General features: G+C 37.7%; 1 protein-coding gene across 1 annotated transcript in view; it reads left to right on the plus strand.

The window, feature by feature from the left end:
- Positions 1 to 289: 289 nt before the first annotated feature.
- LOC128016156 (kalirin) overlaps positions 290 to 25,857 on the plus strand; it is an 84,420-nt gene continuing 58,852 nt past the window's right edge. The window contains exons 1-12 of the mRNA XM_052600593.1: positions 290 to 965; positions 12,026 to 12,118; positions 12,797 to 12,911; positions 14,111 to 14,303; positions 17,792 to 18,292; positions 19,686 to 19,808; positions 19,938 to 20,129; positions 20,771 to 20,902; positions 21,072 to 21,302; positions 22,808 to 22,930; positions 23,077 to 23,268; positions 25,205 to 25,377. Of these exons, the coding sequence (XP_052456553.1) occupies positions 896 to 965; positions 12,026 to 12,118; positions 12,797 to 12,911; positions 14,111 to 14,303; positions 17,792 to 18,292; positions 19,686 to 19,808; positions 19,938 to 20,129; positions 20,771 to 20,902; positions 21,072 to 21,302; positions 22,808 to 22,930; positions 23,077 to 23,268; positions 25,205 to 25,377 (2,138 nt within the window). The 5' untranslated portion in view covers positions 290 to 895. The remainder of the gene's footprint in view (positions 966 to 12,025; positions 12,119 to 12,796; positions 12,912 to 14,110; positions 14,304 to 17,791; positions 18,293 to 19,685; positions 19,809 to 19,937; positions 20,130 to 20,770; positions 20,903 to 21,071; positions 21,303 to 22,807; positions 22,931 to 23,076; positions 23,269 to 25,204; positions 25,378 to 25,857) is intronic.

Genomic DNA, 25,857 nt, shown 5'->3' on the forward strand with positions numbered 1-25,857 from the left:
AACTAATTCTCACCGTTTGTGTGATATTGTTTAAATTTATTTTCAAAACATTATAATTTTACAGAATATTTACTGTTTTTTTTTTTTTTTTTTTTAAGAATAACATGATCACAACTGTATTTATTTTACGATATTAGTTGATATTCAGAGAAGCATTTTCATAGAAATCTGCAGATAAGTTTAAACTGGGTTCCAATGATAAAAGCATTCATTGATTCTAATTACTGTAGTAAGCATGTCTCTAACAGGACCGTATGGTGATGATTGGGGTTCTCCGGCCTCTTGAAAAATACACACACCCCATTATCAGGAAGCGCTTGAGCGCATCAGGAGGACAGATTGGTCCAGTTCTCCAGGCTGCACCACAAAGAACCTCTTTCGCGCTAGAACGATTGTATATACCTCTAACAGTCGTTGCATCAGCTGCATGTTTCATTTGTAGTGGAGCTAGCCCATCGTTGGAGGCAATTTACGGTTCTCTCGGTCAGTGTATAGGGGAGCGCTGCCATTATATCCACTGGGTTGTGAGAGACATCGAACGGATGGAGGAATATACTACGGGTGGAGGAAGAACGGATGAATAAGGGATTGTATGAGATCTGTATTAACATTGCATTTGCTGTTTTCACGGCTCTGTCTATCGGGGTTCCCCCAGCAGTTGTCTTGCAGAGGCGGGTAGGCTTTAAACAATAGCGCCCCGAGGAGCGCTGGATACAGTATCGCTGAGCGCAGAACCTCGGGTATCATCATCATCATCATCACCATTCACTACTACGAGCGTTCACCAATGGAGACGGCCACGCGCTCTAGTGTGCCTCACACATAGATCACAAAGATCCGTAGGTGTAAAATCCGACCATAATCATAATCCTCATCCGTGGAAACATATCCTGCAATGATGAATTCTGCCGAGGCGGCTGAGGAGGGACCGAACGATCCAGATACGGAGCAGTTTTTCAAAACAGGTAGCTAGTCTTGTTATATGCTTTTGTTACATGAGTTTATTTGACTCGCTAGGTGCATCTATCCGCACATGCACTTAGAGGTTGCATTACTGAGTTCCACAGCATTAGAAGCTGTCGGATGTGTCCGATTATGTCCGAACGGCATAATTTAGCGGGCTGGATGTGCATCACACCCTTCTCATAGGCTATTTTATACACTATGAGATGCATATGTGTGATAAAACTGCCATATTCCTCAAAAGCCCTTTTGTGATGTTCATATGTGCTTTAGCTCGTTCAACGCCCTTACATTGTATGTCTGGGTATGTCTGTGCACAGGAGCAAAGAATCCCCCTGTAAATAGGATGCTTCCTCACCTGTCACTTTTTCCTCACACCTTCAACACCTTCTCTAATTACGTTACTATCACCTCTGGACGCGCCAGGGATCGCGCGGCGCGGCGAGCGCGGGAGTGGCTCAGCCTTTTGTCGGTCGTGACATTGATTCATGTTTCTGAGCCTGAAGCCTGTTGATTCACACTAACAACAGATAGTCTTAGTGCTCTATTTCTTTTACAGGAGAAACAGAAAAGCTTTTTAATGTCACAACAGGCAGCGTGGAGATGCAAGAAGGGCATCTACTTTTCTGCATCTAACCAAGCCCTGCTCATGTCCACCCTGACACCACCACCAGCTGTGGTTCAGTGATTTTATTCCCTTTTATTTACTTGAGATTCACCAGTGCATGAGCTGTGATCCTTAAAATTGTCCCACTTCTAGTTTGCCTGGTAACATAAGCCAATAATGCCCATGTACTCTATGTATATTCCCTATGTAAAGCTCTGTGTGCTTCTGTGTCGGAATGTGAACATGCATCTGTGCGTGTGTATGCATGATATGGCATGCACTCACTGTGTTTTGTGAATAAATGTATATTATGTGTCATTTGCATCTGTCCAGGTAAAGTGCATCTGGTGTTTGTTTACATGTGAACACCATACACTGTATCAGTGTATCTTGTTAGTACTTAACTCATTTTACAATTTATTTGATTATGACATGAACAGAGATGGCTAAACATGGTCATCATATGTATGCATGGCTTAAAGTCTTGCTTTTGAGCATTCCCATCATTGTTGTTTAGAGGTAAAAAAGATACAGTAATTTTAACCCATATCCACATTTGTGACAACATGCCCCAGTAGTGGGTCGAATTACATGAGCAAAGTTGTCACATTGTGAATCTGCCATTTTAACATATCAGCACATTTAAACTGTAAAAAAGAAAAAAGTTCACATTTAATGCAACAACAAAAATGAAATATGTAACAACAAAAATATCAAAAGTTTTACTATTGTTCTCTTCAGCAGATACTGTAATAGATCAATTGTATACAATTACAGCACTTGAAACACATGACATCTTGCTCCAGCCTCAGATTTACTGAAAATGCCTTTGTTGTAAAAAGAACACATTGTAACCATTTTAATGTTGGCGTTTTTTTTTTTTACCTTCATTACCTGCACACATTCATGTGGGTGACTATTGCATTAATGCACTGTGGATTTTGAACAATATGTTTAATAGCAACATACAAAACCACTGCTACAAACAGGCGTTTGTGTAATAGGACTTTTGACTATGATTTCTGTATTCATATAGCCTGATGAGTGTCAGTCCATCTCTCTGATTAGTCAGATAGCAGGAGGTGCGTGCACAGGTCAGATTCTGAGAGTCTGGGTCCTGCAATCTCTGACACGTCCTTCCCACACCACCTGCGCTGTTATCCAACATATTCACAGTGTAATAGTGCCTGTATTTCTGCTTTCTTCATCGGATTAGCATGATCACGCTGGGTGGAATAATCATGTGCACAGGATTGGACATCTGGGAATCAGGCTGTCCCTTGTCCGCAAGGATGTCCGACACTGAGAGAGGGCAGCAGAGACAGACACCGCTGTGCCAGTGTGGGTGATCACAATCTCTGTGTGGGGAAGAACTTCTCATTCATTCAGAGCATCCCTGCAGACACTCATCTGGGGTCTTGTTTGAGGTGTAAGAGGGAGGCAGAATGTAACAGCTTGAATGTTGGTTTATAAACATTAATCACCTCAATAACTCTTACATGAGTCCAAAGATAGATAGATAGATAGATAGATAGATAGATAGATAGATAGATAGATAGATAGATAGATAGATAGATAGATTGATTGATTGATTGATTGATTGATTGATAGATATGATACCATTTGAACATAATGCACAAAACATACAGCTATTTGGAATTATGTACGTCAGCAAATAAGTTGAGTTATTTCAAAGTAATTGAATATAGTAAACGCTCACAGTAACTGGGGTTGACAGAGAGCTGGCCTAAAAACCGAGAAGGGTCCCTTGTGTATCTGGAATGATTTTAAGCTTCTTAGTTTGTGGGTTTCTTTTGCTTAGATTATGGCCAAAATGTTACGGTTGTCTGAAATGTGTTAATTTCTCTCTTCTGATAATATTAACCAATGAACTCATAGTCAGAATTTATTTAGAAAGTCTAATGTCAGGACGTAAGAGTACACATACATGTGTAGTGTGTGTGTGAGGAAGCTCTTTATCTCAGTGTTTTTGTTATAGGCATTGATTTCTAATCTTTTAAATGGCGTTTAAACGGAGTTTCTCATTTAAGTATTTTGACATTTAAAGGTTGAGATTGGCTAGAGAATGGATGTGTGTTGATTGTTGTGACATGATTTCTTAGATGAATATACAATCATCAATATGACATTACGAAATATGTGAAACGTTGTCACACTATTTTCTAAAGAAAATGAGTGGTGCTTGCATGTGCAAAATGATCCTGTGATGCAGAGGTGTTTGGGGTCATTGTAAGGGATTTTTTTCTAAAAGGGTTGCTTACTGGGCTCAGTCAAAAGTGTCCATCCCCAATCCCTTTTATATTTGGGTCTCTAAATATAGACCAGGTTCCTCAAACAGTTAAAGTCTTTGGGATTTGTTTTTTTGTCTGCTAAGTGAACATTGTAAGTCTGTAATGCCCATTAATAATGACATGCCTATATGTTGCTGAATAAGTGACCTTAGTAAGTGAGTAATTGGAAAAATGTTCAGAGTCCTGTCTTTTGGAGTGAAAATCCAGGATGTTTTGCTTGTAACTGTGTTCTATGGAGACAAATTGTCAAGGTTGTGGCCAGTCAACCAGAAAAAACCCTTGCGAACTTTTTATGCAGCTTCCTTTGCATGTGTCATCAAACATTGAACTAGAAAGTGTGACTCCACTTCCAAGAGTGCAATAGTACACAAATATGAAAATTAGTGGCAATAAGGTTTCATCCTCGGGAAATCTGTTGGAACTTGATAATGACATGACCTTAGGGGTCATATCACATTGTTTTGATTTGTGAAGTTCATCTTCCAAACAGAAAAAGAAACTGAAAAACTGCAGGAAAATGAGCCGCACAGTAAAGTGTTATTAGTTACGGGTGTAATAGGATAGGAGGCACACAAGTAGCAAAAGAGCTTGCTGCTTACTGAACATATTTTGCTAAGCATTGATATTGAAAAGTGTTATCTTCAGCAACTAGACCACAATGTGAAAGTGCTACCTGTGTTATTATGATTTACTGTAATCCCTGAACATATGGATTTTACAAGATGCAAGAGTTACTCTCTACACCCCGTTCCACAAAGAAGTGCTTAAAATTTGAAAGTCTGTCTTCATAGAGGCAAACACTTCATCCTCGGCAGGCCATCTCTCCTGAATGAGGGCCAGAGGGGTTGCTGTAGCAACTGTTGCCAAGATTCCTGCTCAGGACGGGAGTTCTCTGAGCAGAATAGGTACATTCAGTGATTGTGTTGGCCAGGAGACAGTGGAATCAATTTCAGAAATGTATTTTTGGATTATATCCATTAGGGGCAACTCAGTTGCCACTTTTTCATTACGATACTTTTACTTCCTATCATTTGTCAGCAATGCAATCATTTCTAGAAAATCTTTATAGGGCTTTAATGTGACTTGTTTAAATAAATGTAATATTAAAGGGATAGTTCACCCAAAACTTTAGCTACTGTCATAATTTACGTCATGTGTGCTTCACATGCTAAAACAAACAAACGTTTCAACTTCCACGTTCACCGTTTGTGATGTGCTCTTTGTATGTGTGTCGATCATTGTTTAGATGTAAATAAAAGCCTGAATGAAATCTCTTCATATAAAAAAAAGCAATTGGATCTGCTCACAAGACTTGGTTTAATCTCACTTAATTCATTTAGATTTGGTTTATGAGGCCTTTTTTCTAAGGTTCTTCTACAGTACACTAAAAGATTACAGATGTTTTTTTAAGAAAGAAGATTTTGGTTAATACTCTGCTAATATATTTCTGCATCGAAAATGTTCAGTTCAGGTGGCTCAACTAAAGGGTTCATTGTTGGGTAAGTTCTCTAAAAAGATAATTGATTATTAGCAACTGATTACTTCTTCAACAGTGTAGTTAGATTACTGTACTCTCTCTAAAAAGTATTGCATTATAATTATTACTAATTACTTTAAAAATCCCGTCAACCTTGACCAGTTAAATAATGCAAGGATAGACATTAAACTACTCTTTTAATTCTTTCCAATGAATAATGTAAAATTGCATCAATTATTCTTGAACTCAACCAACTATTTAGATGGAGAAGCCAAGGTTACAATGAAAACATAACATTAGATGTTAAATTTCAATGTTTAATTCAATACTGTTTTATATCAAATTGTTCTATAGTCAGACGTCATCAGAAGTAACTGTAATTAAATTACAAAAAAATAAGTGTAATTAAGGGAAAGTATTTAATTATTTGTGATGCATTACACCCAACACTGCCAATGTTAATCAATATTCAGTTCACATAATTTAAGTAAACCAACTATACACCATACAGTTTTGAGTATTGACCTCCAAAAATCTGTTACAGTTTGTCCTGTTCCTTCAGTGAAGGGACTGAAACCTTAGGCTTTATTCAAATATCTAAATTTGCTTTTAGAAAGATTAAGTTTTTTAGGTTAGAAACCACATGAGGGTGAGTAAATGATGACAAAAAAATGGAAAAATACGAAATGGAACTTGAATTTACATTGTGCTAAAAAAAAAGCCAATCCCATGGGACTTCATTTCAGATGTCCACCACATGTCATTGTTGTATATCTATGTAATATTTCAAAGCCATCTGCCTATTAGAAGATGTAATCAGACGTTAGCAGACTGTCTGATTACATTACACATTTCTGCTTTAAATCGCATGCTTTAGCCAGAGTGTGATTTACACAATGTTGTAGAGATCATTTTTAAATTTGTCTGAATATGCAATTCATCTTAAATATATTTTAGGTTCTTAATTTGTTCTGATCACCCACCAATTTTTTTATTTTATTTATTTATTTATTTTTTTGTAGATGATTTTCATTTATTTGATTGTTATTTGGTTAAACGTCTTGCAGTCCATTTGTGGTGGGTATTTCTAAGCACAAAGTAAACCTTCTGAAAATAGCCCCCATGCCCGATTCAAATCTACATTCCCCTTAATAGCCAGGCACCTATAACATTAGTTGACGTGAGATCACAGGCCAGTGTTTTTTGGACTAGGACCAATTCTGATCTCACAGCTTAGACTTACACAATAGTTCATACTAACACCAAACCTCAGCCAACCATTGTTTTCTGACTTTCCAGGACTGTAAGGGCCATAATCATAGCTTACTGGCCCTGTCAATGTTCTTGCTGTCCTTGGCAGGATTCGGTCCTGAGGGCCATTTGGGAACTTTTTAGGATGAGTATTATTTAGTTATTACAGAGAGCAGGCTGTTTCCTGGTACTTCTATGAGCTTTGTCTTACTGTTTATGTGGATACACCCTGATCCTGTAACATGGGAAGTTCAGAACCCTTTCATCAGGTTGCATTATGGGCAACAGTGGGATTCTTTTGTGATGTTCAGTGAATTTACATACAAAGTTAGTCCACATTGCATACAGTGTCAAACCTTTACAATATGTTACTCAGATGAAGCATACATGTTGAAGATCTCATAAAACATGCTGAAAATAGCGCATGGCATCCTTGTGAAATGTAGGGGTGGGTGACATAACCAAAATCTAATTTCACAATATGAGTAATTTTATTTCACGATAACAGTATATATCACAATATAGATATTTTTTCTTTACAGATGGTCTTTAAGATTTTTAAAAAAATGATATCGTAGAAATTAAATAATTTTTGTCAACAAATGTCAATATCACAAAAAATGAATAGCCTACTAGCCTGAAAACATAAACACAACTACAGTATAACAAATAAATAAATAAGAAATGCTACATACATTGTATAAAAACACTGCATATTTTCATGCAATGAGGCAATAGAGTCCAAAATCTTTAGCAAATTTCTACTGGTTAATCTTGTATACGGGTATAGATACAGCACTTTGTATGCAGTGGATAATCTCATGACATCTCAGTGATGCCCGTGTCCTTTCATCTGACATCTTAGAGGTTACAAATCTATCTGCTGTATTTACAACGCTTGCAACGGTCCCTGGTTCTGCTGGCTAAAGCCCAGTACAGCATTTTATTTATTTATTTTTTTGAGCATTTTATATGAACACTTTGTTTTTATTTCGTGGAAAGTAATGATACTGTATCAAATATTGTAATACATAATGCATGTTTTGCATGTGTTTTGGTGCTTCCAAGTTTAATTTAGAAGCAACATGGTTAATCAGGTTTTGTAATAACCTGCATCCCATTTTGAATAGTTACATTATAAACTACTAGTATTTTGCTGATGATGGAAAAGTACTGTTGCATACTATTTATTGCATGTGCATGTAAGCATTAGCATCTAGCTAAATTTGTTTTGAAATTTTAAATCTGCTTTTTAGAAATGAAACTGAAAAGTTGAAGGAAAGCAAGGAATTGCAATGCAGCAAAACAAAAATAAATAAATAAATAAAGGACTGAATACCACTGATTGCAGCTCAGTACTGAGTATAGTTTAGTGTTATTATGCTTATTAAACCCTAATGTTGTTAGTTTAGCAATATTACAGTCAACTGAGTAGAAACTACTTTGCCATTTGCGTGATGTATGGCATTGCTACCTATGCAGAGCATTACAAATCAGTCACTCAAGCTCCATCTCAGCTTGGATGCCGCTGTAGAAAGCTGCCTCACAGTAGGCAGTGAGGCAGATCAGTAGGTTTTGGAATGGAGCCTCTTTTGTTGTGCAAGAGCTTGTGGGCAATACTAGGCCCAAAACATTCACATATGCATACTTTATATATAATAGATATCCAAAGATATTACGAAATCTGAGCACATTTGATGTTAATGTATAAAATAACTAAATTTGCTTTATAGTAGTATGTGAACCGATTAGAGATGCAGCGTTACAGAATTTTTCTTTCTTTCTTTCTTTTTATATATAATTAAGTAGCAAGGTGTTATTCATGTGGGACTGCGAATTAATTATGTGATTATTTTTTTGTCGAGACCTTGTAAAACACATCTTTTCAGATACCTAAATAAGATAACAAGCAGTATTTTTGCAATGAAAAAATATAATTTATTTGACTCTAGGAGTGAAAATTAAAAAATGCAATTATTCCGTATTACATTAAAAAAATGTAGGGTGAAAAACATTGATAACATACTTGTATGAGAAACATAATTTGGTTTGCTGAAGTGTATTCAATCTGGATTGGTTGATACTGACATTCTATATTAGTGGTATTAGTCCACCCAAAAATGAATTCTGTTATCTTTTCTCAATTTCATGTTATTCCAAACCTTACTTTCTTCTGTATTTCAAATGTACTGATCTGTGAACTGGATTAATAAACTCACTGAACTGTTCTTCATGTTCTGAATACAAAGCTATCGTATGGTTTTAGAAGACTTAGTTAGAATGTAGAGCATCAGTTGCATGGACCACCTTTTCTTTCTTTCACTAAGTGGTCTAAATGTATTTATATGTATTTATATTGTCTGTTGAAGGCGTCGGACCATAAAATGTTCATCCAATATATCCCTCGGTCTGAGGGCTATGATAGGCTGTCCTACATGCCTGTCAATGTATTTATTTGCATACCTCTGTGCAGCCTTGCAATATATATATTTAAAAGAAAACAGTTATTTTAAATTGTCATTATAGTATTGTTTTTATAAATAAAATAAACTTGGTGACCAAAAGAGACTCCTTTCAAAAACATAAATGTAAAATAAATAATAAAAATGTTACCGGCACCAAACCTTTGAGCTGTTGTGCAAATACTTTTTTTTTTTTTTTTTTGAGAGAGAGAGAGAGCTTTGGAGAACTCACTTAGACCAGAGTTGTAAATTGGAAATGACCGTGTCCTTGTATATATGCGAGAGAGAGAGAGAGAGAGAGAGAGAGAGAGAGAGAGAGAGATTGTGAAATAGCATCCATCCTCTAGCAGGGGCTGGGAAAAGGAAGTTCTCACAGTAAATTTAACATGCCATGTTCAGCATCAAATTCTTCCACTCAGGTTTAATAGTTTATGTAGTCTGGAGAGAGACTAGCAAGAGAGATAAAATGCAGACATAAGTGGTGTAAAGGCCTTTTTAGAACTCATACAGACTGAACAGATGTCCTGCACAGTTGTGGATGTGTGTGTCTGTGTATGCAAGTGCATTTGGCGCATCTGTGAGCATGCAGCTTGTGTGTATATACTGTATGTGTTTCTGCTGTCTATGTGTTTTTAAGTGTGATTGAACTTCTCCCCACCGGCTGTCCCAGTTCCCAGCTGTCGGCTATGGGATAACAGAGCAGGCAGATTACACCACTAATGAATCTAAATAGAAGGAGATGTGCCAACAGCAGGGCTTCCCTGCCCCCTGCTCGACCTACTAAGGCTTACTACTCTATTTTCAACGAATCCAGTATTACGCTTAATACTGTTATCTGTCATTCATTGTTTACAGAATGCATGTGTCCCCTTTGATCCTTATACACAACTTAGAAAGCAGCAATGCTGGTAGCATGCCCCCAAAAACCTGTGTATATATATTTACCATGAACAGAACTGTTGTTCCAGTGTATTTCTGAGATGTTATAGTTCATGCAATGTTTAAACCAAAATTTAATATATTATCTATAAAAAAAACAGTGCCTACGCTAATTAGCCTACCTTGTTGGCAAGGTCTATTAACCCAAATTCTTTCAACTATTGTCTGGTTGAGCCACACATGATTACAAAAGAAGCCAATCTGCTAACAAGAACTGTGATGTAGGGAGGAAAGATTAGGATTTAGCTTTTGATGAGACCGTCCCAAGTCCTAGTCTGCTTTTATCAAATCCCATTCTTCAACTTTTTACCATAACATATCAGCTTTGAGAATTTTTTTTTTATTTTTTTTTTTATAAAAGTAAAGTAGTTAATAGATATGGACTATAATTAAAATTGGAAGAGTCTGTTGTTATTGGTCTACCGCATACAGCGTGTGTCAGCAACGATATGCCTATTGCCATAGTTCATTATTTGTATTGCTCAATAAAAATAAAAATAACATTTATTATTTATCATACTTACAGTTTGCGATTCAGTGGTGCTAGCTGGTCCAAATAAACTGGGTTCTGAGGCATCATTCAACAGCAAGTGTTTTGTGAATCCTGCATTGAAATCATCAAGATTAGAGAAGCAGTCGTCAGTAAAATGACGGGAAAACAAAAAAAATATTGTGATTTTACTGCTGTGAATTTTAACTACTGATTCACTGCAGCTTCATCTTTTGAAAGTGAAAATGAAATGAATTTACTTTCACAGTCTAGTACACAGCGTCTTCTCGACATAATGTGAACCACGTGAATAAGCTAGATTGTTTGAGGGCGGGGTCAAGTTATTCACAGCTGGCCAATGTAAATCATATGGGCATTATACAAATGTGTTACCCAGTGATGTGTAGCCGTCACAGAAGAGGGATTCAAATTACTAACAACTCGTTTAGGCTGTTCAGAGTCGATTCTTTCTTTTTGGGAGACAATAACTTAATGTATTATTGGAAATGTCATAATTGGGGCACCTTAATGAGTTAAATAAACATACACTGAATATCTTGTTATTACTGTATACTGTTTTATAATGTGTTCACTTAGTGTAAATAGCATCAACTCTATTTGCACCTGCTTTAAAAGAAACCATGTGTGTGTGTGTGTGTGTGTGTGTGTGTGGAGACCTGATGTAATAACTTAAAGGAATAGTTCACCCAAAATGTTGAATGAAATGTCATGTAATTTTAAAGCTGAATGTTTTATTTTCTTTTCATAGAGCACAAATATTAGGTATTTAGCAGAATGTTCATGCTGCTCTGTACCATATAATTAAAGTGAATGGTGACCAGGTGTCAAGCTAAAAAATAATTAAAAGAAACAAATGCTGTAGTATTAGTTGTAATCACACAATTTGAACAGCTTATTGTCAGGAAAAGTCAATGCTCACATCAGTATAACTTCAAATATGGTACATCATTGTTAACATCCAGAATGATGTCAAACTTTTTTTTTTTCTGGTCTCAGCTGTATCATGAATACCACATCTGAATATGTGCATACTAAAATTGCTGAAATTAAATATAAGAACTGTGATGGAGAACTGTGTAATTATCCTGTTTTTCACACAAAATGAATATGTGGCTTCAAACTTTTTGGAATACAGTGCAGAGGACCACCTTTGTGGTACTTTAACTTTATGGTTGCTATTTTTACATTTTTAGAGCTTAACAGTCCTTTTCACCATTCACTTTTATTGTATTGAAAAGAGCAGCAAGAACATGATCTTTAGCATCTCTTTTTGCAATAAACAGAAGAATTAAAATCATATGGGTTTAGCTGAAAGGACATGAGGTTGAATGATGAACTTTTCCTTTGAGAATCATTTGAAAAACACTTCTTAGTTCTTTATTAATCTTCTGAAAATTTGAGCAGGCATGTTTCCTTCTTTGTCTATGGTGGTTACAGCCCTGAGTCTGTATATAACTTTGATATCTCTCTCTTTCTTTCTCTCTTTTCTCTTTCTGCTCTCAGTTCCATCTTTCTCATCAGGATCTCTTAGGAATGATGGAATCAACGCAGCTGATGTTTTAACAGTTTTAAGAGAGAAGGTTGCCTTTGTCTCAGGTGGGAAATGTATAATTGCATTGTAAACACATACACACACACACATTAAAGGTGCTGTAGGGAACTTTTGTAAAAAAAAATTTTTTTACATATTTATTAAACCTGTCATTATGTCCTGACAGTAGAATATGAGACAGATAATCTGTGAAAAAAATCAAGCTCCTCTGGCTCCTCCCAGTGGTCCTATTGCCATTTGCAGAAACTCCATCGCTCCCGGTAAAAAATAACCAATCAGAGCTGCGGCCCGTAACTTTGTTTGTGTTCAAAATGTAGAAAAATGTATATAATAAGCGAGAACACCATGAATCCATTTTCCAAACCGTGTTTTTAGCTTGTCCTGAATCACTAGGGTGCACCTATAATAAGTGTTTATATTCGGACTATTTTAGATTGCTTCGGGGGTACCCCGGCGGAGTAACCCAGTACCTTTGTAATTCTTCATAGACATAAACAGAGAGAAGTAGTTCCGGCTACAACGTTCTTCCGCAAGACGCAAGCAGTTCTGTTTATTAACCACTAGAGCGTCAAAAGTTCCCTACCGCAGCTTTAATTCACTGTGGAACTGCTTTATCTCAGCATGCACACACGCCACATAGGCTCATGGGTATCACCATATTTAGGGCCATTCAAATGCTTTGAGTAGTAAAATTTGTAATAAAACTGTCCTTTTCTTTTCAGGAGGAAGAGACAAGAGAGGAGGACCTATCCTTACATTCCCTGCCCGAAGTAATCATGACAGAATAAAGCAAGAAGACTTAAGGAAACTGGTGACCTACCTCTCTACTGTGCCCAGGTTATAAATTAGCATTCTAACCTAAATTTAAGGTCATAATAAAATGAAGTGAGATTATATTTTAATTGAAATTCAGTAACTTTGCACACCGAAAAGACTGAACTTGCAGGAAACCTTCGGCCCCATTGGATACCTTCATAGGGCCAAATGCATGGACCTTACATCCTTTAAATGCAAATTAGCTGGTGCTTCCGCCTCCCTTTTCAGAAGAGGTTTGAGCTTCTAGATCTCATGCTCAACAAATTCAAGTGGTCAACTTCACTTTGCTTTCATATGCAGTTTTTCACTACCACATTCCTATTAACGATCATACTGGTAGCATGTGAAAGCAGCCTCAGTGAAAACAGGCAGAAACAATGGTAGTATTTCAGAAAGGCAAATGTGAAAACTAAATATGAAGCAGATGCTTTGCTCTGCGCACAAAGCGTTGGTATCCATCCCTCTTTCAGAAGCAATCTTTGCACAACTCCAGTGCTGAACTGACCCTAGTTGTGAAGCAGTCCGGCATAAAATGATTAGCACAAACAAATAGGACTTTTTCTGTAGTTTTTTTATCGGGACATTTCCTTTGAAATTTAACCACTGTGTCTTCAGCGGTCTATGGGGATTCCTATATTGGTAGGGGAATCCTAACACACAACACTTTTAATGCCTCTGTGGCACTGACATTGTATCTACAGCAGCTACAGCAAGAGAACAGTAATGGCAGACCGCTGCTTCTCACTCAGGCTGGTGTCTTTGCTAATAGGGCAGAGAGCATCACAAATCTGACTTTTCCGTAAGATGACGTGTACGTAGGAAGAAACCAGAAGGCTGGTTGTTTTCACACACTGCGGACACTCAGCTGTTTTCAAACACCTTCAAACACCTGTCTTCAAATTGATTTTGCATAATAGGTCACCTTTAAAATTGCTTACATCACCTCTACAATTTATTATTATATAATTGCAAAAATTTCAGACAAAAGGTAGGACATGGATACATTTAAACCATTTGATTAGAGCATGTACTTGATCTTTAGAGCATTCTGATGCAATGTGATGCAACTTTAAAAATAAGTAGCTTAACTGATGCATAACTATGCAAGTTAAAGCAATTGTTTAAAAGATACTGTATGCACAGATTTTATTAATATTTTCTTGGATGGCTTTCAGTTGTTGGTCGTCCTCTAACTTTCTCAATCTCTTTATCCTGTGCAGTGAGGATGTCAGTAAACGAGGGTTTACAGTGATCGTAGATATGCGCGGCTCTAAGTGGGATCTAATCAAGCCATTGCTGAAGACGCTACAGGAGTCATTTCCAGCTGAGATCTGCGTCGCTCTCATTATCAAACCAGATAACTTCTGGCAGAAGCAGAAGACCAATTTTGGCAGTGCCAAGTTTACATTTGAGGTATAAGAATAGAATTTTGTCTTTTAAGGAAGCCATAGAAAACAGATTTTATCAAAATATGTTAAAGGGATAGTTCACCCAAAAATCGAAATTATGTAATTAATAACTCACCCTCATGTTGTTCCAAACCCGTGAGACCTCCGTTTATCTTCAGAACACAGTTTAAGATATTTTAGATTTAGTCCAAGAGCTCTCAGTCCCTCCATTGAAAATGTGTGTACAGTATACTGTCCATGTCCAGAAAGGTAAGAAAAACATCATCAAAGTAGTCCATGTGACATCAGAGGGTCAGTTAGAATTTTCTGAAGCATCGAAAATACATTTGGGTCCAAAAATAGCAAAAACTACGAGTTTATTCAGCTATGTCTTCTCTTCGGTGTCGGTTGTGAGAGAGTTCAAAACAAAGCAGTTTGTCATATCCGGTTTGCGAACGAATCATTCGATGTAACCGGATCTTTTTGAACCAGTTCACCAAATTCAAACTGAATCGTTTTAAACGGTTCACGTCTCCAATATGCATTTATCCACAAATGACTTAAAGGGGGGGTGAAATGCTTTTTCATGCATACTGAGTTTTTTACACTGTTAAAGAGTTGGATTCCCATGCTAAACATGGACAAAGTTTCAAAAATTAAGTTGTACGTTTGAACAAAAATACTCCTTCCGGTTTGTCACAAGTTTCGGAAAGTATTTTTCTCTGTGTGACGTTAGATGGAGCGGAATTTCCTTATATGGGTGCTAAGGGCACTTCTGCCGGAGTGCAGAAAAGAAGTGTGTTTTTGGTTGCCAGGGCAAGACAACCCTGCAAAGATTACCAAAAAAAAAACTGCATTAAGGGACCAGTGGATGGAGTTTATTTTTAAAGAGCATCAACAGAGTTGTGCAAGTGTTTTTGTTTGTTCCCTGCATTTCAAAGATGCTTGTTTAACAAACAAGGCCCAGTTTGACGACGGATTTGCACAGCGATTATTTCTGAAGTGCAATGCAGTCCCAAGGAAAAAGGGTCACGATCGTGTGTTGGAACCGCAGGCGGTGAGTAAAACTGCTTCAAATATCTCTGTGTTGTTAACTTAGCTATCTGCGCGTAAGCACATCAAGTAAACAACATGCGATGTTGTCATCAAACTGCACTTTCCACATGTACAGCTTAAAAAAAAAAAAAAAAAAAAAAAGACGACATAAAGTGGAACTTTTCCAAAACCGCTAAGCAAATATATACAGTTTCAGTACATACCACATCGAGACGTCGTTGCTGATGCTGCTCTTGTTAAATTTCAGCCTCTGGATCTGATTCTGGATCATAAATATACGCGGAATCTGACTGTTAACCATGGTTTGTTTTGGATGTTTTTTTCCTCACGGTAATGTCACAGCTTCCAAACGCTCTCAACGCAAAAGCCTACTGGCGCTCATGATTCTTTAGCTCCGCCCACATGTCACGCCTCCAGCTGGTCGTGTTTTTCCGGGAAAAATCGGTACAGACTATCTTTCTCTTATGAATATAATAAAATTAAAGACTTTTTGGAGTTATGAAGGATGCAGTACTACTCTATAGGTACTCAAAATTAACAGGATATTGAGTGAAAACAAGCATTTCACCCCCCCTTTAAGCTGTTAACTTTTTTAATGTGGCTGACACTCCCTCTGAGTTAAAACAAACCAATATCCCGGCGTAATTCATTTACTCAAACAGTACACTGACTGAACTGCTGTGAAGAGAGAACTGAAGATGAACACCGAGCTGAGCCAGAAAACGAACGAAACATTGACTTGTTCTCGAGTCAAGAACCGTTTCTGTCAGATGTGTCTGATTCGTGAACCGAGGAGCTGATGACACTGCGCATGTGTGATTCAGCGTGAAGCAGACCGACACACAGAGCGTCTGAACTGAACTGATTCTTTTGATGATTGATTCTGAACTGATTCTGTGCTAGTGTTATGAGCGCGGGTAAACCGAAGGCTTGACTCAAGGGCAATCATCGCCAATGACGCCATTACGTCGAGCGCAAAAGAACTGGTGGACCGTTTTCTTCAACCGGTTTATTGAATCGAACTGTCCGAAAGAACTACTGGTGACCGAAAACCGATGCAACCGGTTCTTGACTAGTGAACAAGTCAATGTTTCATTCATTATCTGGCTCGGTGTTCATCTTCAGTTCTCTCTTCACAGCAGTTCAGTCAATGTACTGTTTGAGTAAATGAATTACTCTGGGATATTGGTTTGTTTGAACTCAGAGGGAGTGTCAGCCACATTAAAAGTCATTTGTGGATTAATGCTTATTGGAGATGTGAACCGTTTAAAACGATTCAGTTCGATTTGGTGAAATGGTTCAAAAAGATCCGGTTACATCGAATTATTTGTTCGCGAACCGGAAAAACTGCTTTGTTTTGAATTCTCTCACAACAGACACAGAAGAGAAGACATAGCTGAATAAAGTCATAGTTTTTGCTATTTTTGGACCAAAATGTATTTTCAATGCTTCAAAAAACTCTAACTGACCCTCTGATGTCACATGGACTACTTTGATGATGTTTTTCTTACCTTTCTGGACATGGACAGTATACCGTTCACACAGTTTCAATGGAGGGACTGAGAGCTCTCTGACTAATTCTAAAATATCTTAAACTGTGTCCAGAAGATAGCTTAATGTTTTTTAAGTTGTTTGATATTTATATATATTCAAAATTATTTTATGAATAGAAAGTTCTTTGCTCGATCAGTTTAATGTATCATTGCTGAATAAAAGTTTTAATTACACTGAACAAAATTATAAATGCAACTAAGACTTTTTCTATGTACACAAAAGGCCTATTTCTGTCAAATATTGTTCACAAATCTGTCTAAATCTGTGTTAGTGAGCACTTCTCCTTTGCAGAAATAATCCAGCCACCTCACAGGTGTGGCATATTAGGATGCTGATTAGACAGCATGATTATTGCACAGGTGTGCCTTAGGCTTGCCACAATAAAAGGCCACTCTATAATCTGCAGTTTTACTGTATTAGGGGTCCTAAAAACCAGTCCGTTTCTGGTGTAACTACCATTTGCCTCACGCAAGTGCAACACATCTCCTTCGCATATAGTTGATCAGGTTATTCACGTGCAACAGCTCTGGTGGATATTCCTGCAGTCAGCAGGCCAACAATCTGTGGCATTGTGCTGTGTGATAAAACTGCACATTTTAGAGTGGCCTTTTATTGTGGCCAGCCTAAGGCACACCTGTGCAATAATCATGCTCTCTAATCAGCATCTTGATATGCCACACCTGTGAGGTGGATGGATCAACTCGGCAAAGGAGAAGTGCTCACTAACACAGATTTAGACAGATTTGTGAACAATATTTGAGAGAAATAGGCATTTTGTGTACATAGAAAAAGTCTAAGATCTTTGAGTTCAGCTCATGAAAAATGTGGGCAAAAATAATGGACTATTATTCCTTATGTATTATATTCTATTTGGTACATGATGTAGTACTTTGCTTCTTTTAGACCAGTATGGTTTCAGTGGAAGGTCTGACTAAGTTAGTGGATCCGTCTCAGCTGACGGCAGATCTGGAAGGGACCCTGGAGTATAACCATGTAGAATGGACTGAGCTCCGTGTTTCCCTTGAGGAGTTCACAGGAGGCGCTCTGCACCTCCTTTCCCGGCTGGAGGAGCTGCAAGAGGTGCTTTCTCACCAGGAGCTGGCAACTAATGCAGAGGAAGCACGGAAACTCCTGGAGGAGCACAATCGACTGAGGAAGACTATGACGAAGGCACCTGTGGATGAGTTAGACCATGAAGGACAGCGACTCCTTCAAAAGATCAGGGACGGGGGCGACGGAAGGCTGTCTGGTGGGGCTGACTTCCAGAGTTTGGTACCTAAGATTTCCGCCTTATTGGATAAACTTCAAGTTACGCGGCAGCATCTGCTACAGGCCTGGCACAACCGCAAACAACAGCTAGACCAGTGTTTTCAGTTACGTCTGTACGAGCAGGATGCAGAAAAGGTTAGAGGACAAAGTGAGAGTGTTTATAATTATAATAATAATAATAATATATATATATATATATATATATATATATATATATATATATATATATAATTTGTATTAATTATTTAAATAATGTTTTTTATTATAAACTTAATAAAAATATACATTTTAAATATAATAATATTCAACAATAAGTTTGTATTTAATATTTGTTATTTAATCATATAATTTAAATATAACTATATATATATATATATATATATATATATATATATTAAAATATGTTTATATTTTACTGTAGGAATAATACTATTGTACTGTAAATAAAAATTATTACATGTATTTAATAACAATAATAATAACTAAATACATATAATAAAATAAAAGCTTTATAGAAAAATTTATAAAATGAGAATATTTATTATAATGGGAATCATATTATTCAACATTGTTTTACTGTAGTAAAAATACTATTGTACTAAAAATATTTAATAACAATATGATATTAAAATAACAACAATATAATTAAACATTATAATATTTTTTTAATTATATCAAAAATTATATTAAAAAAAATAATATATAGTATATGCAATGAAATATATTTGTAAAATATACAGATATTTTTTATGTTTGTAATAAATTTGAGTCTTAATGCCTTTGCTTTTAGACCTTAAAGCTTTTCTTCTTTTTTTCAACAGCTTTGCACGTGACAGAAAGAAAATATTAAGATAATGACTTTATAGCCATGTTTCATTAACAAATTCCCTATTTTTAGTTCAATTGTGGCAGTAAAATATGTTGTACCTATTTGTGTGTTTTCTTCTACTGTATATATTGCACACGTAAACACCACTCACATTTTTAAAAAGCTAGTTCTAGCATGATTCGATGAAAAGTCATGTAATGGTAGTAGAGTGCTGTGGGTGGAGGTCATATGAATGTGTAAATAATGAATGATGGGAATGATAATACTATGTTCACTGTACTCCCTTCTGTGGCCTGATGTCTATGGGAGGCCGTGTGCTCCGTTTAAGCCCAAACGGAGAAGCACTCTCACTCTCCCCGGTCCTGCTGACTGAGCCCATCTGTGCTCCACCAGAGCCAGAACACTAAGGGCTATTGCTTGTACATCAGCCAAAGAGAAAATCTGTGTATATTAAGGTTCATGTGTAGATCACTAGAACACTAACAGCGAGTTAAATCACCCAAAGCCCTAGAATGACTGTTAAGCAGATTTGACTAGGCCTTTGTAAATATTTATGTATAAATGTGAATCTTGATTGGTCCAGTATGGTAATCTACAGCCTGAGTGTTTCTTTTAGTCTGGGTCTAAACACTTTTGAAGGGTTTTTTGAGACCAAACTGTCTGTGAATCACATTTTTCTCTTCATTTCTCTCTCTGCAGATGTTTGAATGGATTGGACACAATAAAGAGCTGTTCCTGCAGACGCACACAGACATTGGTGTGAGCAACCAGCATGCAGCAGATCTACAGACCCAGCATGACCACTTTGCTATGAACTCTATGGTATGACGAAGGAATGCTACAAGAAAACACCCTTGATACACTCTCACTGGACACATTTGAACAGCTTTTGTACCTTCTTGTTACTAATTTAATGCTATCATCTTCTGGGTCCTGTTTCTTTCTTCTAAGAATGCGTATGTCAATATCTCACGTATCGTCTCGGTGGCGACGCGGCTGTGTGAGGCGGGTCATTACGCTGCCGCTCAGATACAGCAGATCTCTGGCCAGCTGGATCAGGACTGGAAGAGCTTTGCCTCGGCGCTGGAGGAGCGCAGTGCCATCCTTGCCATGTCCTCTGTGTTCCACCAGAAATCTGAACAGGTAATAACAGGGCTGTTTGCTTTCTGATTTTTTTTTTTTTTTTTTTTTGGGGGGGGGGGACACATTTATTAAAATCAGATTTTAGACTCATACATTTTTTTATCAAATTATTTTGTGAAGCCCATGCAGCTTATCCAATTTTTTTTTTTAAATTTCACGTTGAGTGTTGATTGCTTAAAAAGACAACCCACATTTTTGCACGCATGGATTCTTTATCATTACGGTAAATGAAAAGATTTTAATGCAAATAAATAACTCAGTTCATTTTCATATTCAGTTTAATTCTGTGTGATATTATTATAAATTATTAAACTTTATTATTAAAATGTTAAACGAATTTTGGGTCCTTGACTCATTTGATCCATTTATTTCAACGGTTCCTGATTTCCTCTATTTGGATCCCCTGTCAGCTTCAGTCTCTTTCTTCATTAATAACTCCTTTGTCTAGAGCAGACACATAGTACACATAGCTTCTTCATGCCTTTGATTTATGACCCCAATTTGTATAATCCTCAGTAACTCTGTTATGATGTTTGAGCTTGTTTTTAATGGGTGTTTACAGCCGTGCACCTCAGTCCTCTCTGGTTTTATTCCATGGCCATTTTATGCTGTAAAGTTTACGAGAGTGTGCTCTCTCTCAGTTTCTCTCCAGCATGGAGGGATGGGTGAAGTCATGTGGTGAGGGCGGCTTGCCGACAGCAGCGCAAGAGCTGGAGATAGCAATTCACAACCACCAGAATCTATACGAGCAGGTCACCACGGCATATACAGAGGTGAGCATTTGGAGATGCTTTTTTTGTAGACTTTTTAAAATATACGAAGTAGCCTAAATATTATGCTTAGAATGTTTTAATCGCTAATCTTAAACACACAGACACTTGAAGTAGTAAAGTGCGTAGTGGAAATGCCACTGCCTATTGAATGTTCTATTTCTAATTGCAGGTCAGTCAGAAAGGAAAAACACTACTGGATGTTTTGCAGAGGCCTCAGCCTCCGCCTGACTCCGGGTCCCTGACGGCAGGGGCCGACTACAGTCAGGCGGTGAGGGGGGTTCTGGAGGTGGTCCATGAGGTAGTTCATCAGTATCGCAGACTGGAGGGTCTCTTGCAACACCGCAAGCTCCGGCTGCACCAGAGACTTCAGCTGTGTGTGTTTCAACAAGATGTGCAGCAGGTATATGGATTATGGAAATCATTTATAGATATGCTCAGATATGCATGCAATTCCCAAAGATGCAATCCTGCATGCAGTTACACACACTATACACACAGAATTCAACATCTGACTAATCTGACCCCAGCCTCTCAACCTTTCAGCAGCTGTTTTTAGATCTCTGTGTGTAACAATGTTTCTCCTATGGCAGAACAAATATCAAGTGCAGAGAGCATTAGAGGAAGTGACACGGACTCTGGCTCATACAGTTGCCTGAGATTGCCTCAGCGTCCTCGAGGGACGGAAGTATTGTGCTTGGCCTCTAGTCAATGCCTCCAACAATACACTCTGCTTCCTGTGGCCGTCGCCTTCAGGGGCTTTTTGTTGTACCTTCACCGGTTCTCTGTCAGGACTGTGTTGTTTCTTTGATGTGACTGGAATCTTTCCAGGGTCTCTTTAGACAGAGACAGGTTTACTCGAGCATTGAGCTTGTGCGGTGAACTAAAAGAACTTTTGACTTCTGTCAAAGTTTGCTGAACCTTCAAAAATCCCCTGAGCCTCTTTGGAACTAACTATTTAAGCTCTGACTTGCTGTTAGTATATTTTAAATGTTTCTATCGGAAATAAACATCACAAATTAAATGACCCTTGTGAAAAAGACACACAATTTTGCATACAGTTAAAAACAGTACTTATTATGTTAAGTAAACAGTACTTATTAATATGCTCAAGTGCAAATTGAGTGTATTGTTTCTGGACACTTAATTGCATGTTATTTGAAAAAAAAAATGAAATTAATGAGTGCGTTATAGTTTAAATTTATATTAAATGCAATTAGTTGAACTTAAGCGTGTTTACATACATTCGACATGAATAAGACTAGGTTGAACATTGTCATAATTTACTTTCCCTCGAACTGTTCCAGACTTGTATGAGTTTCTTTTATCTGCTGAACACACAAAAAAAGAAATTTTGAAGAATGTGGGTAACCAAACAGTTGCTGGTCCCCACTAACTTCCATAGTTCCAACATTATTCAGAATAACTTATTTTATGTTCCATAGAAAAAAGGAACTCTTACAAGTTTGGAACAACTTGAGGGTGAGTAAATGATGACAGCATTTTCATTTTTGGGTGAACTAACTACTAACCATTAAAATACATCTTTATATATCATAATTACTTATATTGTCTTTGAAATATGATTAAAGCATACTGCCAGAGTTAATGTGAATTGAATTTTGCATTTAAATATATTTATTATTGTCCATTTTTAATGATGAAAATGCAGTTTATTAAATGTATTAACTTTATTTTAACTAAAACTTTTAATTTCCCATTATTACTAAGGGCACTTTTTAAAAATGTATGTGTGTGTGTATGTGTAGAAACATAACTAATGAACACTTAAGTGACCTCTTATTGCATTAACATTATCTGCAATACACATACACACACACACACACACACACATATATATATATATATATATATATATATATCCAGTGTTGATGTGTGTGTGCTCAGGTCATGGACTGGATTGAAAACCATGGAGAGGCATTCCTCAGTAAACACACAGGAGTTGGGAAGTCTGTACACAGAGCACGAGCACTACAAAAACGGCATGATGACTTCCAGGAGGTAGCACAGGTAGGAATCAATTTATGTTGTGTTTGTGTGTGTGTGTATTTTGCATGAAGAGCAAATGAGCAGAAGTAGTGATATCATTCATCTTGCTATTGAGTTTCCTGTTAATAATTTTTTTAATGTACTTCTCTCTCTCTCATTCACTCCAGAACACTTACACTAATGCGGATAAGCTTTTGGAGGCTGCGGAGCAGCTGGCTCAGACGGGAGAGTGTGATCCAGAAGAGATTTACGCTGCTGCCCATCACCTGGAGGTCAGAGTTCAGGAGTTTGTGCGGAGGGTGGAGCAGAGGAAACTACTGCTGGATATCTCAGTGTCTTTTCACACCCACACTAAAGAGGTAGTGTGCACCTCCACACACACACGCTAATCAGAGCTTCTCAAATAGTTTTAATAGTTTTGACTGATCTCTGTTCATGCGTGAGAGATTTTGTTATTAGCTCTCAATTTCACTTACTGACTGAAAGCAAAATTTAAAAACTAAACTAATTGGACAAAGACAAAATAGTGAGATTCTTTTTAAACAACTTCTTATGAGAGGAATGATTCTAACTGTTAAAGTAAAGAAATCCCTCCAGCGCTTTGGCAACTTTCCAAAAAACTTCCTAGAATACCCTAGCAACACCTTAACGACCCCCTAGAAATAACCTATCAACTCTAAAACATGCTTCTTTAGCCAGCATCCAATATAGAAAACTCACAGGAGATGAAAAACCAATCACAGCATATGAGAGAGATGATATTTTGAAGCCAAATACACACTGAATAAAATCTGGATGTGAGATAACTATTCTCTCCATGATCTCTGATGTAATCAGCTTGTTTTTTTTTTGTTTTTTTTGGCATTAGCTCAGTTTTTAACTGACTGATAGAATGCATTCACTTGCTGCATGCTTGGACTGAAGTCTTTCAGTTTAAAATGATCCGACTGCAAACAGTGGAGCAGAAACATTCTTGTCCAAAAATGACAAGACTCCAGAAATCTGCTTCTTTTCACTTTTATATAGTAGTATTTCCACTATAATATATTGATTCATTGATTTATTAATCATCAATTAAATATTTTTTTTTTACCACACTTGGAAAGCCCTAGAAACTACAACCTAGAACATCTTTGCAACAGCCATGTAGCAACACCCTTATAACCCCCAAAGTGGCCAAGAAACCACTTAGAAAAGCCAAGCAACTGCCTAGCAACAATCTAGCAACCACCTAACAGAGAACAAGCAGCTACCTAGAACATCTTGACACCTGCCTACCCAGCATCTGTTTACTGTCCTGGATCTGTCTTGTCGAGTCACATTGCTTAGGGTAAAGGAACAGCTGATCAACAGCCTTGAAATAACATGTCTGTCTGTCTGTCTGTTCTGCCTGACCTGACCTGACTGTCTGTCTGTCTGATGTGTCTGTCTGCCTGTCTGTCTGATGTGTCTGTCTGTCTATCTGATGTGTCTGTCTGCCTGTCTGTCTGATGTGTCTGTCTGTCTATCTGATGTGTCTGTCTGTCTGTCTGACTGTCTGTCTGTTCTGCCTGACCTGTCTGTCTGTCTGTCTGTCTGATGTGTCTGTCTGTCTATCTGATGTGTCTGTCTGTCTGTCTGTCTGATGTGTCTGTCTGTCTATCTGATGTGTCTATCTGTCTGTCTGTCTGATGTGTCTGTCTGTCTATCTGATGTGTCTGTCTGTCTGTCTGATGTGTCTGTCTGTCTATCTGATGTGTCTATCTGTCTGTCTGTCTGATGTGTCTGTCTGTCTATCTGATGTGTCTGTCTGTCTGTCTGACTGTTCTGCCTGACCTGTCTGTCTGTCTGTCTGTCTGTCTGTCTGATGTGTCTGTCTGTCTATCTGATGTGTCTCTCTGTCTGTCTGTCTGTCTGTCTGACCTGTCTGTCTGTCTGTCTGTCTGTCTGATGTGTCTGTCTGTCTATCTGATGTGTCTCTCTGTCTGTCTGTCTGTCTGTCTGTCTGTCTGTCTGACCTGTCTGTCTGTCTGTCTGTCTGATGTGTCTGTCTGACTGTTCTGCCTGACCTGTCTGTCTGTCTGTCTGTCTGATGTGTCTGTCTGTCTATCTGATGTGTCTCTCTGTCTGTCTGTCTGTCTGTCTGTCTGTCTGACCTGTCTGTCTGTCTGTCTTTCTGATGTGTCTGTCTGTCTGACCTGTCTGTCTGTCTGTCTGTCTTTCTGATGTGTCTGTCTGTCTGACCTGTCTGTCTGTCTGTCTGTCTGTCTGTCTGTCTTTCTGATGTGTCTGTCTGCCTGACCTATCTGTCTGTAGCTGTGGTCATGGATGGAGGACTTGCAGAAGACTCTTGTGGAGCCGGTGGTGAACTCTGAGTCTGTGGATGCTGTTCAGGAGCTGATCAGACAGTTTCAGCAGCAGCAGAGCAGCACTCTGGATGCCACACTCAATGTCATCAAAGAAGGGGAGGAGCTTATTCAGCACCTGCGGTGAGGCTGCCAGCATGCTCCTTTTGTACAGTATTTCAACATAACCAGTGGTGGATGAAGTACCAAATACTTGAGTAAAAATACTGAGGCATGTCTTCAAGTCTTCAACATTGTGAGATGTTTTCATAAAGAAGTAGAATGGGGAAGAAAATTCAAGGTCTAATTCTATTTGGGAAATAATCATTTTGAACTACTTAAAAACTTTTACACCTTTTTGTCATCCTATCAGTAAGCAGAACACTGTTTACTGGAGGACAGCAGAGCATTGCAAGAATTTCAAATATTGGAGGGGAGAGGGCAATTTGGCCTTTTTTATCCTACTGCTCAAAATACTTGGGGAGGGGGACTTAGGCGTGGTTGTTATAAGTTTTATATAAGTATGAATTATTATGATTTGCCAGTTAGCTATCAGTAGTCAATAAGGAAGGTTAATGGATGCAGATACAAGATAGATACGTATTGATTTTCAAGTAAGAAAAT

Source organism: Carassius gibelio, chromosome A6 (genome assembly GCF_023724105.1).
Source record: "Carassius gibelio isolate Cgi1373 ecotype wild population from Czech Republic chromosome A6, carGib1.2-hapl.c, whole genome shotgun sequence".
In the NCBI taxonomy this organism is placed as follows: Eukaryota; Metazoa; Chordata; class Actinopteri; order Cypriniformes; family Cyprinidae; genus Carassius; species Carassius gibelio.